Source organism: Rhamphochromis sp. 'chilingali' (assembly GCF_963969265.1).
Source record: "Rhamphochromis sp. 'chilingali' genome assembly, chromosome: 8".
Lineage (NCBI taxonomy): Eukaryota > Metazoa > Chordata > Actinopteri > Cichliformes > Cichlidae > Rhamphochromis > Rhamphochromis sp. 'chilingali'.
In genome coordinates, this window is record NC_137935.1 from 1,980,126 (window position 1) to 1,995,905 (window position 15,780).

The window sequence follows — 15,780 nt, forward strand, 5'->3', positions numbered from 1 at the left end:
TTGATTTAGAGCTGCTGAAACCAATAAAACCAACAAATTCAGCTGTTGGTCCGGAATTGGACTGATGTGTTTCACAGTTTTTTATATTTGCAGATTAAAGATATCTGCAGTCTTTAATCTGCAGTCTTTAATCTGCGGGGACTGCACAGGTTACACAAATAAATCAATCACTGAGAATTTGTGTTCAGTGAAGTCACCTGATAGTAATCAAACTAAAGCACTTTCCACGTTTCTGTGATCGAGCTGTGGCTCAGTCTCATACATTCAGTTTAGTTTAATGACTCAGACTCTGCTGTGAGAGATGTTAGAAAAGAATGAAGAGCCCAGTCCAGCTGTCCGTCACACGCACACTTACAGCTGCTTTGTCCCGTTTGGAGTTTTGCTTCTTTCTCATCACTGGTTTGCTTTTTACCCATCAGGGCTCTCCAACACCAACCGAGTCATTTTGGGAGCCCAGTTATACTCGCTGTTCTTCAGGTCGGTGTCACACGTCACAGTGGGACAGAGTGACGTCGTTATTTTTCATCAACATAAGCAATGGGGCGAACTTAAACCAAACAAAATAATCATTTACAGGGATCTCTGCTGATCTTTGACATATTTCTACTCTTGCACTACAGCAGCTCTGCATGATCCACAGTTCATAATAATCTTTCTTTATCTAACACTCGCCCTCAGGTGCAGCCTCGGAGCTGCTGTCTGAAACAAGCTCCTCGGTCCTCAGCTTTTGCGCCTCCAGGCTGCCGTAGCTGAGGCACGCCTCACACACACTTCAACAAATGAGATTTCAATCTAGATTACATGCACCTTAGTGTGAGTGTGTGAGTGTGTGTGTGTGTGTGTGGGGGGGGGTCTCAGCTGTATGATAATGACCCACCTTCAGGCCGTGGAGCTTCACTGATGTTGCTAACTTGTCACCAAAAACAGAGCCATAAACTCTCTGCGTACAGTGTCAACACATGAGAGTAAATAAGGCCTGCTGCATTCATTCATGTATTCATTCATTCATTCATGTATTCATTCATTCATTCATTCATTCATTCATTCATTCATGTATTACTGGTAATGCCTGAGCCCTGAGCTCAATAGGTGTTTCCAGGGGTGTTTAAATGCACACAGACTTGAGTTTTAACCAATCAGAGCTGTTGTTGCTGCGTTGCTGTGAAGGTGCCAGTTTTCAGCTGGCTGTGTTCTGTTTGCAGCTAAACAGCTGCTGCTGCTGCTGCTGGTGGTGGTGGTGCTGGTGGTGGTGGGGTCTAATCTACAGAGAGAACTTTAAACCAGTTTAACAGCTGTGGAGCTTTCAGGTGACTTTTGAAAGTTACTCTGGTTAAATTTAGAAGAATAAACCTGATCTCAGAGCTACTGCGGAGCTTTGAGCTCACAGGTTTGAAGAGCACTTCCATAAACCCAGATTTCTGCTGTCAGCTGTGAAAACAAAGACACTCCTGCTCAATTTCAGGAAAATGTTCAGCGAATGGACCGAAACACAGAGCTCGGGCCTCCCCTTCACCTCAGGTGTATGAGGAGGAGGCGCTCATGCTGATGAGCTGTAGCTTTTGTTGGGCTGCCACCCCCACCGCCCAACCCCCCACCTCCACCATTTGTATTTGAATGAGGGCAGCGCGTGCCTCTGCTGGTCCTGAATTCAGCCCCCCTCCTTCCTGGCACGAGGCATGCTTCATCACACCCTATTGTGTGTGTGTGTGTGTGTGTGTGTGTGTGTGTGTGTGTGTGTGTGTGTGTGTGTGTGTGTGTGTCTCGCAGGGATGAATTCTATAATATAAACCAACAACAACAGATGTTTGGCTCGAGACGAGTCGGCAGAGTCTCAGAGAAACAAGAAGGAGGCGTGAAAACTCCTCCGAGCTGTAAACTGGATGTTTCACACATAAACCGGTCACATGACCCCAGCCCATGTGATGTCACTGAGGAAGAACAGGAGGAAGAGCTGAAAGTCAGAGCATCATTTTTCCAGCTGTGCAGGCTTCAGGGTAAAGGTCTGATCTTATCCTCAGACCACAGCACGACGTCTCATTTCAAGAATCAAGTGCAGTTTTTCCCAAACCCTAAAACACGTTTGCAGAAACTTTTGACTCGGCTGCACATCCGAGTCCAACAACATCCCAGAACCAATTCTGCCGTTTGGTTTCATACATGTGCAAAAACACAACGTGTCACAGCTCTGCCCCTCACATCGTCTACAGTTCATATTAACCTTCATCACGTCGTGCTGTTTAAGCAGGGAGCTCAGTGCTGCTCGTGAATCTCAAGGAGGATGTGCAGAAACATCCAATCAGAGCTGCATCGACATGCAGGTGAAAACTGCTCAAACCACATTCTCACATAAGTGATTGAATCTGCTAGAAAGAGAGGAAGCGCTTTAGTGCACGAATGCATGTTTAAACATTCGAGTCAGACCGTCTCAGTCCTGCAGCAGCTGCCTGACGCTGGAAACACGTCAGCTTCATGCAGTGTTTGTGTATGGATGCATGGATGCATCGGGAGGGGTGATGAGTCAGAGTACCAGGCTGTGGTCGACTCCTTTGTCACGTGGTGCGAGCAGAATCATCTGCAGCTCAACGTGGCAAAGACCAAGGAACTGATCGTGGACTTCAGGAAGACCAGGAAACACTTGACCCCGTTTCAATCCACAGGGTCAACGTGGACATTGTGGACGACTATAAATGCCTCTGGGTTTAAAAACACTACCACACTTTACAGGAAGGGCCGGAGTCATCTCTATTTTCTGAGGCGGCTGAGGTCCTTTAACATCTGTCGAACTATGCTCTGGATTTTCTACGAGTCTGTTTTGGCCAGTCCTCTATGCTGTTGCATGCTGGGGCAGCAAGTTGAGGCTTGCTGATGCTAACAGACTAAATAAACTGATCCACAAGGCCAATAATGTTGTGGGGCTGGAGCTGGACTCCCTTAAAGTGGTGTCGGAGGCGAATGTTGTCCAAGATAAAGACAATGTTGGACACCCCCTCCCACCCACTCCATGACGTGCTGGCTAGCCACAGGAGCACGTTCAGTGAGAGACAGATTACTGAAAAGCACCACTGAACGACACAGGACATCATTCCTGCCCGTGGCTCCCTGTACAACTCCTCCACCTAACACACTAAACACTGCAACAGTTGCACCCTTTCTCTTTCTTATTCGGTAATGTTGCTGTCAATTTTCAAGATATTTCCTTATAATCACATCTGCCAACCCTGGATACTTATTATGTGTTGATTTTTACATATTGTGCTATTCCTTATATCCTGACATATTGTATTGTTAAATAGTTTAGTCTGTTTTTGTTAATGCAACTGCAACCCACATAATTTCCTCAGGGATTAATAAAGCATGCTGATTCTGTTATGTGTGTGTGTGTGTGTGTGTGTGTGTGTGTGTGTGTGTGTGTGTGTGTGTGTGATTTATGAATGAAATTGTGAAAAATGGCCTCCGTTTATTATATGAGCGAGTTCTAATGTGGCGCATGCGTTTCGAGCTTTAGAGCGTCTTTTTTTTACCTGATGAGCACGTGCAGCGTCGGCACCCCGGGGAGTAAGGGCGCGTGCACACACCAGCAGGAAGCTTCAGCGGACAATATGCACATATTCAATCGCGCGCCATCTGCTTATCGATCAGACCTCCCCCTCCTCAGACACACGCGCGCCACGCGCTTCGCCTCCTCCAAATGAGTATGTGCGCGTGCCCCTGCGCACGGGAGCGACAGGTTGATGCAGGTGAGCCTCAGTTGCTGCTTTTGTTTTGTTCAAAGCTTTATTGATCAGGTGAAACGCCGCGGACTGCGTCACAGCATCGCAGGTAAAGCTTCGTTTACATTGAGCGAAAGTCAGAGGTTAAAGGTCAGCAGGTTTCCTCGTGTGTCTGTGTCTCTGAAGTGAGGAAGAGGAGGCCCAGTGCTCCATCAGCCCGAGCTCTGCTCCTCCTCCTGAGGAGGTTTTACTGCCGCCGGAAGGACCTGAAAGGCTTCACACCTCCATCGCCTCCTTTTGTCCTCCAACACGTGCCCAAATGGCCCGACGAGAGGCGGCACGAGCTTTTGTTCAGGTGAGACGACACATGGCGTGTGCCGCCCGCGAGGAGGATAAAGGAGGTGTCTGGGGGGAGGCAGGCCGTGGGAAAGTCTCAGGTGTGAACAGCTTGGTGCGTTCACAAAAGTGAGCGAGGCGTCAACTCTGACACCTGAGCAGACATGCGCAGATAAACAAACGCTCTGCATCAGGAGGAGGGGGCGTAGTCTGGAGGGTCCTGAAGGAGCAGGCAGGTAAATGACAGAGCACGGTGAAGTCTCACCTGTGAATCAGGGACTGTGTTAGCCCCGCCCACACGAACAAAGTTAATTTTATATTTTTTATATTTTCTTATATTTTTAAAAGAGTTTTTTCTTTTTTTCTTATTTTTAGACTCAAAATTTTCATTTAATTTTCTTACTTTAAATATTTCTCCTGTTTTTTTGTTTTTAACTGTCATTTAAATTATTATCTCCTTTGTTTTATTTTACTTTTTATAATTTACTTGAGCGCTTGTCTTGTGAGTAGTTTTACCTTCAGGAGATATTTCGCTTTGTCATATTGATAATAAAATGTTGAAATTATCCCCCCGGTGTAAGTAAAGTGTGTTTCAGTGTAAATGTGACACCTGAGCTGGTTTAGTGTTTTTGGGGCTGCAGTCTGCTGCCTTCTGTTAGCGTGTGACAGCTGAACAGCTGTGAGCTGCTGTGAGGCAAATGGAGGAGTCATAAAGCTCTGCGGCAGCCTCGGCGTTCCCAGGTTCACACCTCCACACTGAGCTGTGGGAAGTCTGAGTGGAAGCACATTTAGGTCCCAAACCTCCCAGCCTGCACTCAGAAACGAGCCGCGGCTCAGATCAGTGCAAACGAAGCCAGACTTTGTGTTTGTGAACATTTCGACCACATCACGTGTTCTTCGTCGTCTGTCTGCCCTTTTATCTCCGCTCTTATGCGAGCTTTCTCAGATCGGGGAATCAAACGAGCAGCTCAGGGTCCAGTCTGGCCCACTGGAGCTTTTGCAGTGTCAAAAATGCAGCAAACTCTTGAATTCTTTCAGCTTTCTCAGAAAAACACAGCACAGTACCTGCTGAGGCGATGACAGCGTGGGTGGAGAGACTGTTGGAACGTCTGTAGATATGTGATCATTAAATGTGAACTTTTACTTCTTATGGAAGTTTGACTCCTGGAAGCCTCAGACGTTGAGTCATGGCAGTGAGTTTGGGATGAAAAATGAAGCTGTTATTAATCAGGTGGTCCTTCCATAATCTGATGGTTCTTTCTGTGTTTGTGAGTCCATCAGTTTTAACAAAGGTCTCCAACACCACTGGCTGACCTACAGCCCAAACCACGACAGAGCCTCCACCGCAGCTGGCTGCAGACTGACTGCTGAGCCTCTCTCCTGACCATGATGTGCACCCATTTCTCCATCAGACCCGTTCCTCTGATCTTCAGCCCAGTTCTTGTGTCATTTTCATATCTCCAGCCTTTCCTTCAGTTTCCTTTCATTAAGCACGGCTTCCTGACAGCTGCCCATCCACTGAGGCTTCAGTGAGCAGTAGATGATCGTCTCTCAGGTTCTGCTGTAGAGTTTTTATAAACAGGTGACCGTCACAGATTTGTTGTTTAATTAAAGTTAAACCTCCAACATTTGGAAGATGATCTTTGATGAGTCTTTTTTGTGGGTGCGTTTTTAGCATGAGCGTTTTTCATCATCTGGGAACATCTGGGAGTTCATTAACGGTTTAATCTCACGGTCTGAATGACGTCACCAGAAATGATCACAAACTGATCAGCTGTATTGATCTGTGAAAGAAAACCTATGGACCTGATGGTTTCTGTTTAAGATGGAAGCGCCACAACTTAAAAAGGACACACGCACACACACATGCACGTGGAGCGGCGGATTTGGGCGCGCGCTCGCTCACCTCACTGCCTGTTTGCAGGTGGGCACTCTCACAACATCATGTGCTCGTTGTGTCCACGTTTATTTTAAAGCAGCGGTCTCCAACCTTTTTTGCGCCGCGGACCGGTTTATGCCCGACAATATTTTCACGGACCGGCCTTTAAGATAAATACAACAAAATAAAACTAGTACCGGTACCGAAAAAAAGAAAATTTATTCATAACACACGTGAAAAGACCCAGGAAAACAGAGTTAACGATAAAAACGATAACAAAATAACGCTGGAAACCCTGAAAACCATACATTTCACACCTGAGCCTCAACTCTCGCGGCCCGGTACCAAACGACTCACGGACCGGTACCGGTCCGAGGCCCGGGGGTTGGGGACCGCTGGTTTAAAGCAAATCAGGACATTTCCAGCATTTCAAGCAGGAACCAGCAAATAGTCGGTGTCGGCATGATCACACCTTCCTGCATCAGTCAGCAGATGGAAGGAGGGGGGCTGATGCTCACCATTAAAATGGAAATGAACTTTCCATTTCTGGTGTGAAACGAGCCTCACCTGGCCGTCAAACACTAATCAGCTAGTTAACCAATCACAGGTCTCTGCAAATGAGTCTGAACTTCAGTCACATCGTTTCTGAGTTCAAATCCTCAGCGGTGGTGCACCGACGGAAAACTACATCAAATCTTGTCATCGTGGATCTCACGTCACGTGCACAGAGACGACAATCAAAGCTTCATTTTTACTGAGAACATTTCAGAAGAACAGATTGTTGCTGTTGTTATGAAATCATGCTTTTGTGTTCCTTTATGAATGTCGGTGCTACATTTAAGAACACAGCGTGCATTCGTGCTTTATGTGCATCAGTTTGCATCAGCAGGAAGTTAAATCTCAGACTTGGAGAACAGGACTGAGAATTGAAACAAGCTCCTGGATCCTGCAGATCTGGATCTGTGTCACGAGTCTGACAGAGCATCAAATGTGATGAGTTTGAGCTGAGGAGCCGTGCTGGCGGGTTGTTTTAATCACACTGAACTAAATGTAGAAAAACACTCATTTTTCTCTGCCGCTCATTATAAACGGACCGGTCATTAAATGTGAACTTTTCCGGGATGGTACTGGTTTCACACCAAAGTAAAAGAATCTGGAGCTATTTTTGTTATTATGCAGCAACTTGAGATTTCAGGGCCCACCTGTGGTTAAATGAACCGCCCCTGCTCTGTGAAGTCAGCCCGCGGTTTCCTTATTTAATCCTGTAATCTGTAAAAACAGACTTTTTAAACCACTCCATCCTCAGCAAACGGCAGCATGTGGGGGGGCTCATCACCCACTCTGGAGAAATGAAGATCTGCTTTAGTTTGTGTTTGACTTTCTATTTAATCTGTTTGCCTTAAACCCCGAGCAGCCCACAGCTCCCACTGCACAAACTGCAAGAAAGTGGAAAGTTACTGCTTCAATTATTTAAAGACGGCCGCCTCCCCTTTGCTAAGAGTCCAAAGTAGAGTTTATGAGAGGGATTTATTCTGTCTAATATATTTCCAGTTGAGTTTGGCAGGACTCTGTGTGTATTTGCACTTTTTTTGAGCAGTTAGGAGGGTCAAATATTTGGAATCTGAATGGCAAAGTGTTCCAAATATAGGTGGTACCTGTCCCGCCTCCACGGGACATAAACGTGCTGTGAAGAGAAAACATATTTACAGGTTCTGGGCACCACGGGGCTCCTGCTGTAACGCCAACAAAAAGCACATTTCTCACGTTCGGCCCAGCGCCGGCCTCATTTTCCGTACATTAAACGTATACAGCAGCGCTGCACATGTTCTATTAAAACTCGGCACGAAGGCTTCTGCGAAGCCCGAGGAGCAGCCAGAAGATCAAAAGCATCCCGGCCGTGTCCTCCTCTGTCCAACGCGCTCAATAACAGCGTGTTTCAGATGCATTTGTTAGAGGGAAGCATCCTGAACCAGCGGAATCTCATTAAAAGAGAGAAAATTCAAAGCTTGTAAACAGCGAAGGGAAAACTATAAAACCTAAAATGATTCACATTATGAGCCTGAAACGCCAAAGAGTCCACCGATTTACACTTTAAAAAGACCGAACAAAAACAGGAAAATCCACACATCACGCTGGTCGGTTTGATTTATTCTGGGTTTATTACCAATGGTGAGTTTACATCACATGCATATTGAGACGAATGATCTCTGGACTCGTTGCTCTGGAGAAAGAATAAAACTCAGAGGCCTCGGAGGGCGGCGATCGTCGGTTTATCTGCAGCAGATCTGACTGAAAGTCTTTTTTTCCTAAATGAGTGTAAAGCAGAAATGCAGCACGTCGTCCTCTTTGTAAAACACGCTGCTGTTTAAAGCCAAGAACGAGCCACGCATCAGACTCGTGTACAGCGCTGTGCACAGGTCTTACGCCTCTCCTCTAATCTTTATATTCTGCAGGAAAATGAGAACCAAGTGCAGCGATTTATTGAAACACGGTCTCTATGAGGCAGAAACAGGTGACAGTATTTGAGTGGACACCTTTATTCTCCAGCACAGGCTGTAAAATCTCTCCAGGCTTCTTGAAGGACACGCAAAGCTCTTCTGTTCTTGTTCTGCTCTGCCGGGATGATCCCACACTGCTTCAGTAATGCTACGCTGCAGGAGGCTCCACTGTGCGCTTTCACTGCGTTGGGATCATTGTCAGGCTTTGCAGAAGGATCAAATTCAGTCTGATGGTACTTTGTTAAAACTGATGAATCGAACGTCACTGACTGAAATCCAGACCCAGCCTCCACTGTGGCCTCACTGTTGGACCTCCTCTGTACATATCGCCAAAGATTTGGACTCATCGCTCCCTCTGACCTGTTGTTACCGAGTTTCAGTCCAGTTCTTGTGTAGTTTGGATGGTTCAGCTGAAGGCCCCGTGATTTTTAGGCTGAACACTTGTTGTTTTGTCCGCCACTTGTCCAGTTTCCTCACATTTTTTAAGGACACACTGCACACCGTGCGAGATCCGCCAGGTTTTCTGCTAATAGTTCAGAGAATCCATTGTTGGTCCAAAAATGACATTTTATGACAAACTACTATCTTCAGGATTTTTCACAGATTCAACTAAAGAAACTAGAATAAATCATCGGTTTGTGTGACAGGCTGCTTTCATCAAAGATAAACTTTAAGATGGATTCTGGCAAGTCGTTATGTGCAGAGACATAATGACTTTACCTCGGAGCCTTTATGATGCCTGAGTGATGAGGTCAGAGTTAAATGGAAACAAAGAAAAACGTCTGAAAATGGTCAGGTACGAGGACTGGACTGGAAACAAGGGAAGACTGAAGGATCTTCAGAAAGCTGGAGGAGGATTCTTTGTGAAAAATGACAAGTCTGACTGCTTGGAAGCAAAATAGGGAGAAATGAGGGGTTGCTTAAGGCTACGTCCACACGTACACGGGTATTTTTGAAAACGGAGATTTTCCGTTTTCGTTTTAAAAAATAATCCCGTCCACACATAAAGGCAGAAATGAAGGAAAACGCTGCTATGAACATGCCAAAGCAGCAGGTGGCGCTAGATTCCTAACCGTGCAGAAATGTTGGCCAATCAGAAGTCTAGAAGCCTCGGTGGGAAAAAGTAAACAAAGCTGGAGCATAGAAGCAGAACCCAGTCGTATGTGTGGAGGGACAGTAACTGTGTGTATATGTGAGCATTTAAACACTGCAGAGAGTAGAATTAACAGTAACAGTATTGTAGAAATTCATTTCACCGAAACAATAACGTGGCGCACAGTGTGACGTCAAAAAAGGCGCACACCTTTGACGCTGCGTTTTCTCCGTTTTTTTCGTCCACACGTAAATGCAAAAACGGAGTTTTCAAAAATATCCACCCTGACCGGAGTTTTTAGAAATCTTCGTTTTCAGTGACCAAAAACGCCGTTTACGTGTGGACGAAAGGTGCAAACGCATAGAAAAATCTGCGTTTTCAAAAATGCCCGGGTACGTGTGGACGTAGCCTGAGACTTCTGCACAACTGTGTACAGCACAGGAACCAGGCGTGGCTCGGCATGCATCTTTGGTAGCTTCGTCACGTGGAGGTGATCTCTGTGGATCGATCACATGTTCAGTCAGGGTGGCAGGTCGGGTCAACACTTCAGGCTCTCTGACGTGTTCCTTGAGGTGCTCCCGAACACGTCTGCTGGTGGCCTAATATTGCCGAGCTATGCAAGCTAACGTGATCTAGTTTGATCTAATGAAGCCCTCATAGGACCAGACCAGGTGAGCCATCCCGAGCCAAACACTGTCGCCAAGATTTCCTCCACTCCTCCAACACAGTCTGTTGTTCTTCCTCAGAGTCACGTCTCACACACCAGGATGTGCTCACACAGACAGAACATCACAAGACCTCATCCCTCTCGCTGTTACGTCCTGGACGCATATTCGTCTACGCCACGGCGGCCGACGCCGCTTGGCGCTCTGACATATTCACCAAACTCTCATAAATGCTACTTATCGTTTATTTGCATCATTATAAACAATATTCATGATGTGACGTTCGCCTCCAACAGCACAGTCTGAGACACACACACAGGAACAGAAAATAAAATACACATTCTCAAAGTGTGGCAGATGACAGCTGATCTCAGGTCAGATCCAGTGAGCGGCGATGCGACTGGAGCTGGAGTGGCGACGGCAGCGCTGATTCCCGATCAGCCTCCAACCACCAGCAACCAGAGTTTAGACCGACCTGGATCCTCTCCATCAGAAGCTTAAAAATGCATCAGGTGTCACAAAGATGAGGCCCCACCTCCACAAAAACCAGGAAGTGCAAGGCCAGTTAAAGTCCTAGCTCCGGTCCAGCGCAACAGCCCCGCCCACTGAGACGTCCGTGACGGCGGAGACCATTCGCCTGCAGCACACGGGTCTCTCTCCTCCTCTCTCTCACCTCACCTTGGACGAGTGATAGGTGGAAAGCGAGCAGGGGAGGGGGTGGGGCTCATTGCTGCTTGGAGCGCCAAAACCGCGAGGCGATGGAGCCGATCGAGAGTCCCTGTTTCTTCTGCTGGGAGAGCTCGGACAGACGCTGCTCCTCCTCCTGACGGGCAGAGAAAACAGAGTCAAAGCCATTTCAGGTGAAACCTGTGACAGGTGCGTTGGATTTCTCCTCCTACCTGTGCCAGCTGAGCCTGTCGGCGCTTGAAGGCCTCGATGGGGTCTTCCTCCAGCGCGTAGTTCTCCAACACCGAACGCACGTCGTCCACGCCGCTCATAGCGATGGCTGATGGAGAGGAGGAGACGGAGGAGGTGAAACAACAACAGACAGGAAACACGGGAAGGTCAACCAATCAAATATGAGCTTAGTGACAGTAGAGGGATGCACTGACGAACACAAGAAGCAGACGTCAACTACAAAAACAAATTAAGTTAAGGAACGGCTGGGTGACAGGACGGTCCCCGAACGCCTCGCCGTGCGTCTTACTCTTGAGGAAGTTGGCGAGGTCGTAGAGCGTTCGGTCCTCAGAGTTTCCGTCCCATTTCTTCAGAGCCAGGCCGTTGAAAGGCTGCAGGCTGAACGCCTCCCGCTTACAGTCCACCACGATGACCTTACTGCTGTCGCGGTTCAGACACGACACATCCTAAAAGACAGACAGACAGACAGACACACACACACACACACACACACACACACACACACACACACACACACGTTTACTCTCCTGCTGCAGATAAAATCACTAATTCGATGACTGATGAGGTAAACGCCCCTCCATCACTCCAGCCCGACTAAAGTTGACACTGGTGATCTTTCATGCCTCATCAAATAAGAGACTCCATTACCTTAATGACCCTTAAGGTAACACTTGCTAGCCCCAGCTGGGGTGGGTGTGTGTGTGTGTGTGTGTGTGTGTGTGTGTGTATTCATATCTTTGTAGGGACCAAAAATTGGAAATCCTCACGAGTCTGAAGGTATTTTTCAGACTCAGGATGTGGTTTTAGTGTCAGGGTTACAACTGGGTTATGGTTGGGTTTAGGCTCAGGGTTAGGCATTCACTTTTGATGGTTAGGGTAAAGGGCGAGGGGAAGCATTATTTCAATTAGATGTCTCCACAAGAAATGAATACCCGACGTGTGTGTGAGTGAGACAGATGGAGAGGGACTGTCTGCGGCCCAATCATCCTCCACGTCCTCACAGCTGATGAAAGAAGGCCGCCGTTCTCCTTCACGTTGTGTTTGTGTGAAGGAATCAAACTGCCACTGAAGAATCGGACCTTCTCAGTCTTTTACGCCATTGTGGAGGAATTTTGGATCTCTGCAGCTGAGGACAAACCTCTCCACATTGGTATCATCCATTTGAAGGACGCTGTTACAGATGTGGTTTATTGAACCTTTGTAAACCTCAGTTAAGGAAATTGCCTCGTAGCCCTCCCTCAGCAGACGCTTCTCTAAGATCACTGCTGATTGCAGACCTGCAAACTGCCCAAACCTCTGCTTTTATAGGGAAGCTTGAGCTTTCAGATGATCGGTTAATCAGTGCATTTGATAGTCGACACCTGGCTGCTCCTTTCCCTCTTCCACATATTGTTTGTGCATTTGAAGCGCCTTGAGGCGACTTTTGTTGTGATTTGGCGCTATATAAATAAAATTGAATTGAACATTTCGTCTTCGTTTCAGGTACATGAATAATGACTATGAATATAAGTGACGTAGAGAAGATGCAATAGAGCAACATGGCGTGGACGTCTGACAACGACGGTCTCTGATCTTAATTAGAGCTCTTATGATGCCATGTGACCAATAAAAGCCGTCCGAAGCCTGTCATGTTGAATGTTCTAAATACGCGTCGATTCAAACTGTGAAACACTGGCTTCACTCTAGAACAGCAGCTGGACGGGACTAAAGCAGGACTTTGCTCCAGGTTGGGGGTTAACTCTAACACACACAGAGTTACGTCAATGAAAGGTCGCGCCCCGACAACTTCCCCGGCACCGCACTTCTCCGTCTTTGTATGAAAATTCCTCTCGTCAAATCTGCCGTGCGATGTTATTGGCAGGCGCCATCTGTGGCTGCCCTCTCCGTTGGGAGATTAGAAATAGGAATGACATCTACTGCTGTGCAGCGTCCAGCAGAGGAAACTTTGCCGTCACAGAAGCTCACGAACACCAGCGTGACTCCCTCCTGCGAGACCCTCGGCTCATGTTCTCAGCAAATTGGGCAGCAGCATTTTTACAGAGTCGGTGAAGTGCTAAGAAATGCTGCACACACTCACAAATACAGTTTAGGTAAATGTATTATGTACTGTACTGCAAGCTGACAGTAAGATTCTACTTATCCCAATCATATCAGAGCCTGACTCCGCCCACTGCATGGTCTTGAAAAAGACCAAAACATTTATTTGGGTCATTTCGAGCTGGATGGCTCCTCCTCTCCAACATCTTCCCCCTCTGATGTCTTGGAGCACTGCAGTAGTTGGCAGATGCATCAGTTTGAGGAGTCCGCTTGTCCTGTTATTGATGGACCAGCATGCAGTCTGTAACAGTGGGGCCAATACATAAGGTATACCGGGTTGAACCTTCTTTTTCCTTCACAGCCGTTTTAATTCTTCATGTCTCAGATTCCTCGACATGACAGTGTCACACAGCTGCTGCACGTCTATGACCTCCCACTCCACTACATCATAAAAAAAAAAAAAAAAAAGACTACCGTATTTTCACGACCATAAGGCGCACTTAAAAGTCTTAGATTTTCTTCAAAAAGTGCGGCGCGCCCTATGTGTTGTAAGGAGGACGTAGTAGAGAACACCATGAGAACGTTAAAGGGTGAAGTGTGGGCGTTGATCGTATATACCGGGACAATCGCACATACCTGTATAAAAGAACAGGTATGTGCATTATGCAGGACATCGTTGTTTTAACAACCCTGAAAATGGCAAAGAGACACGCTTACGAAGCACAGTTTAAACTGAAGGCCATCAGCTACGCGGAGGAACATGGAAATCGAGCAGCGGCGAGAGAATTTAAGATTAACGAATCGATGGTTCGCAAATGGAGGAAGCAGGAAAACAAGCTCCGGCAGGTCAAGAAAACGCAGCTGAGTTTCCGCGGACATAAGGCGAGGTGGCTCGAGTTGGAGGAAAGACTCGAGCGGTGGATCATCGAGCAAAGAGCGAGCGGGAGAAGCGTTTCGACGGTCACCATTAGGCTAAAAGCAGTTTCACTAGCTGAAGAGATGAACATTGAACATTTCCAAGGAGGTCCGTCTTGGTGCTTTCGTTTTATGAAACGGTGCCATTTTTCCATCAGGACCAGGACTACGGTAGCGCAGCAACTTCCAGCGGATTATAAGGAAAAGCTGGCCATCTTCCGCTCCTACTGCAGCAAACACATCGGCGACAAACACATCCAGCCCAGCCACATCACAAACATGGACGAGGTCCCGCTCACTTTTGACATCCCGGTGAGTCACACTGTGGAGAAGAAGGGGACCAGCACGGTAGCGATACGCACAACGGGGTATGAAAAGTCTTCTTTTACTGTTGTGCTTGGCTGCCATGCTAATGGACAGAAACTGCCGCCTATGGTGATTTTTAAGAGAAAGACTTTGCCTAAAGAGAAGTTTCCAGCAGGAATCATCATTAAGGCAAATGAAAAGGGCTGGATGGATGAGGAAATGATGAAAGACTGGCTGAGGGAGGTGTATGTAAGGAGACCAGGTGGTTTTTTCCACGCATCACCATCGCTGTTGATCTGTGACTCTATGCGTGCCCATCTCACAGCCGATGTGAAAAAAACTAGTGAAACAAATGAACTGTGAGCTTGCTGTCATTCCGGGAGGCCTGACAAAGGAACTCCAACCGCTGGACATCGGTGTGAACCGCCCGTTCAAAGTAAGGCTGCGAGCGGCCTGGGAGCGATGGATGACCGGTGGAGACCACAGTTTCACTAAGAGTGGAAGGCAGCGCCGGGCGAGTTACGCCACAATTTGCCAATGGATTGTAGATGCTTGGGCTAACATGTCTGCTGGCACTGTTGTTCGAGCTTTCGCAAAAGCCGGCATCGTTTCCGAGGAGCCGCACAGCACGGAAAGTGACTCTGACGGTGAAGACAGTGAACCTGGCATGTTTGATGGAGATTTAGCGCAGCTGTTCAATTCAGACACAGAGGATGAGGACTTCGATGGGTTTAATTGATGATAAAAATGTGAGTACCAAACTTCGTTTTGCTCCTGCTTTATTTTTAAATATGCACACTTGTATGCTTGTGTGTTGTTGATGATGACGATTATTGGTAATAAAAATGTGAGTAAGGTACCGAATTCAGGTTTGCTCCCGCTTTATTTTTAAATACGCATACGGTACTTGTATGCGCCCTATGGTCCAGTGCGCCTTATGTGTGTGTTAAATACAGTAAGGGCACACATAACTGAGACTGCGCCTTTTAGCACAGTGCGCCTTATGGTCGTGAAAATACGGTATTTGATTAAGATTAAGTGACTGTGGATGTTTGAGTGAACGTCACGGTCAAGAAACCAGTTTGATGATCTGAGTTTGTAACGTGGTGATTTATTCTGCAGCCACTCAGGCTGTGGAGTTTGAACGATGCTCGGCTGGTACTGAGGAGAGAAAAGTCCACCAAGGAAATAACCCCCACACCATCACACCAGCAGCCTGAACTGGTGACACAGGCACGATGGATCCATGCTTTCATGATGTTTAGCCACATTCTGACCAGGTTTGTCTTTCCGGTCTTCTGCTGCCCAGTTTTGGTGAGTCTGTGTGAGCAGTCGTCTCATTTTCCTGTTCGTAGCTGACAGGAGTGACACTCATTGTGGTCTTCTGCTGCTGTAGCCCAGCTCGAAGCGCTCTGTCCATTCT

General features: G+C 47.1%; 1 protein-coding gene across 1 annotated transcript in view; it reads right to left on the minus strand.

Moving 5' to 3' along the window:
* Positions 1 to 10,412: 10,412 nt before the first annotated feature.
* Positions 10,413 to 15,780, minus strand: part of timm50 (translocase of inner mitochondrial membrane 50 homolog) — a 33,509-nt gene continuing 28,141 nt past the window's right edge. Inside the window, exons 9-11 of the mRNA XM_080889525.1 lie at positions 11,389 to 11,545; positions 11,081 to 11,187; positions 10,413 to 11,004 (exon numbers count right to left, since the gene is read on the minus strand). Coding sequence (XP_080745651.1) covers positions 10,906 to 11,004; positions 11,081 to 11,187; positions 11,389 to 11,545 — 363 coding nt within the window. The 3' untranslated portion in view covers positions 10,413 to 10,905. The remainder of the gene's footprint in view (positions 11,005 to 11,080; positions 11,188 to 11,388; positions 11,546 to 15,780) is intronic.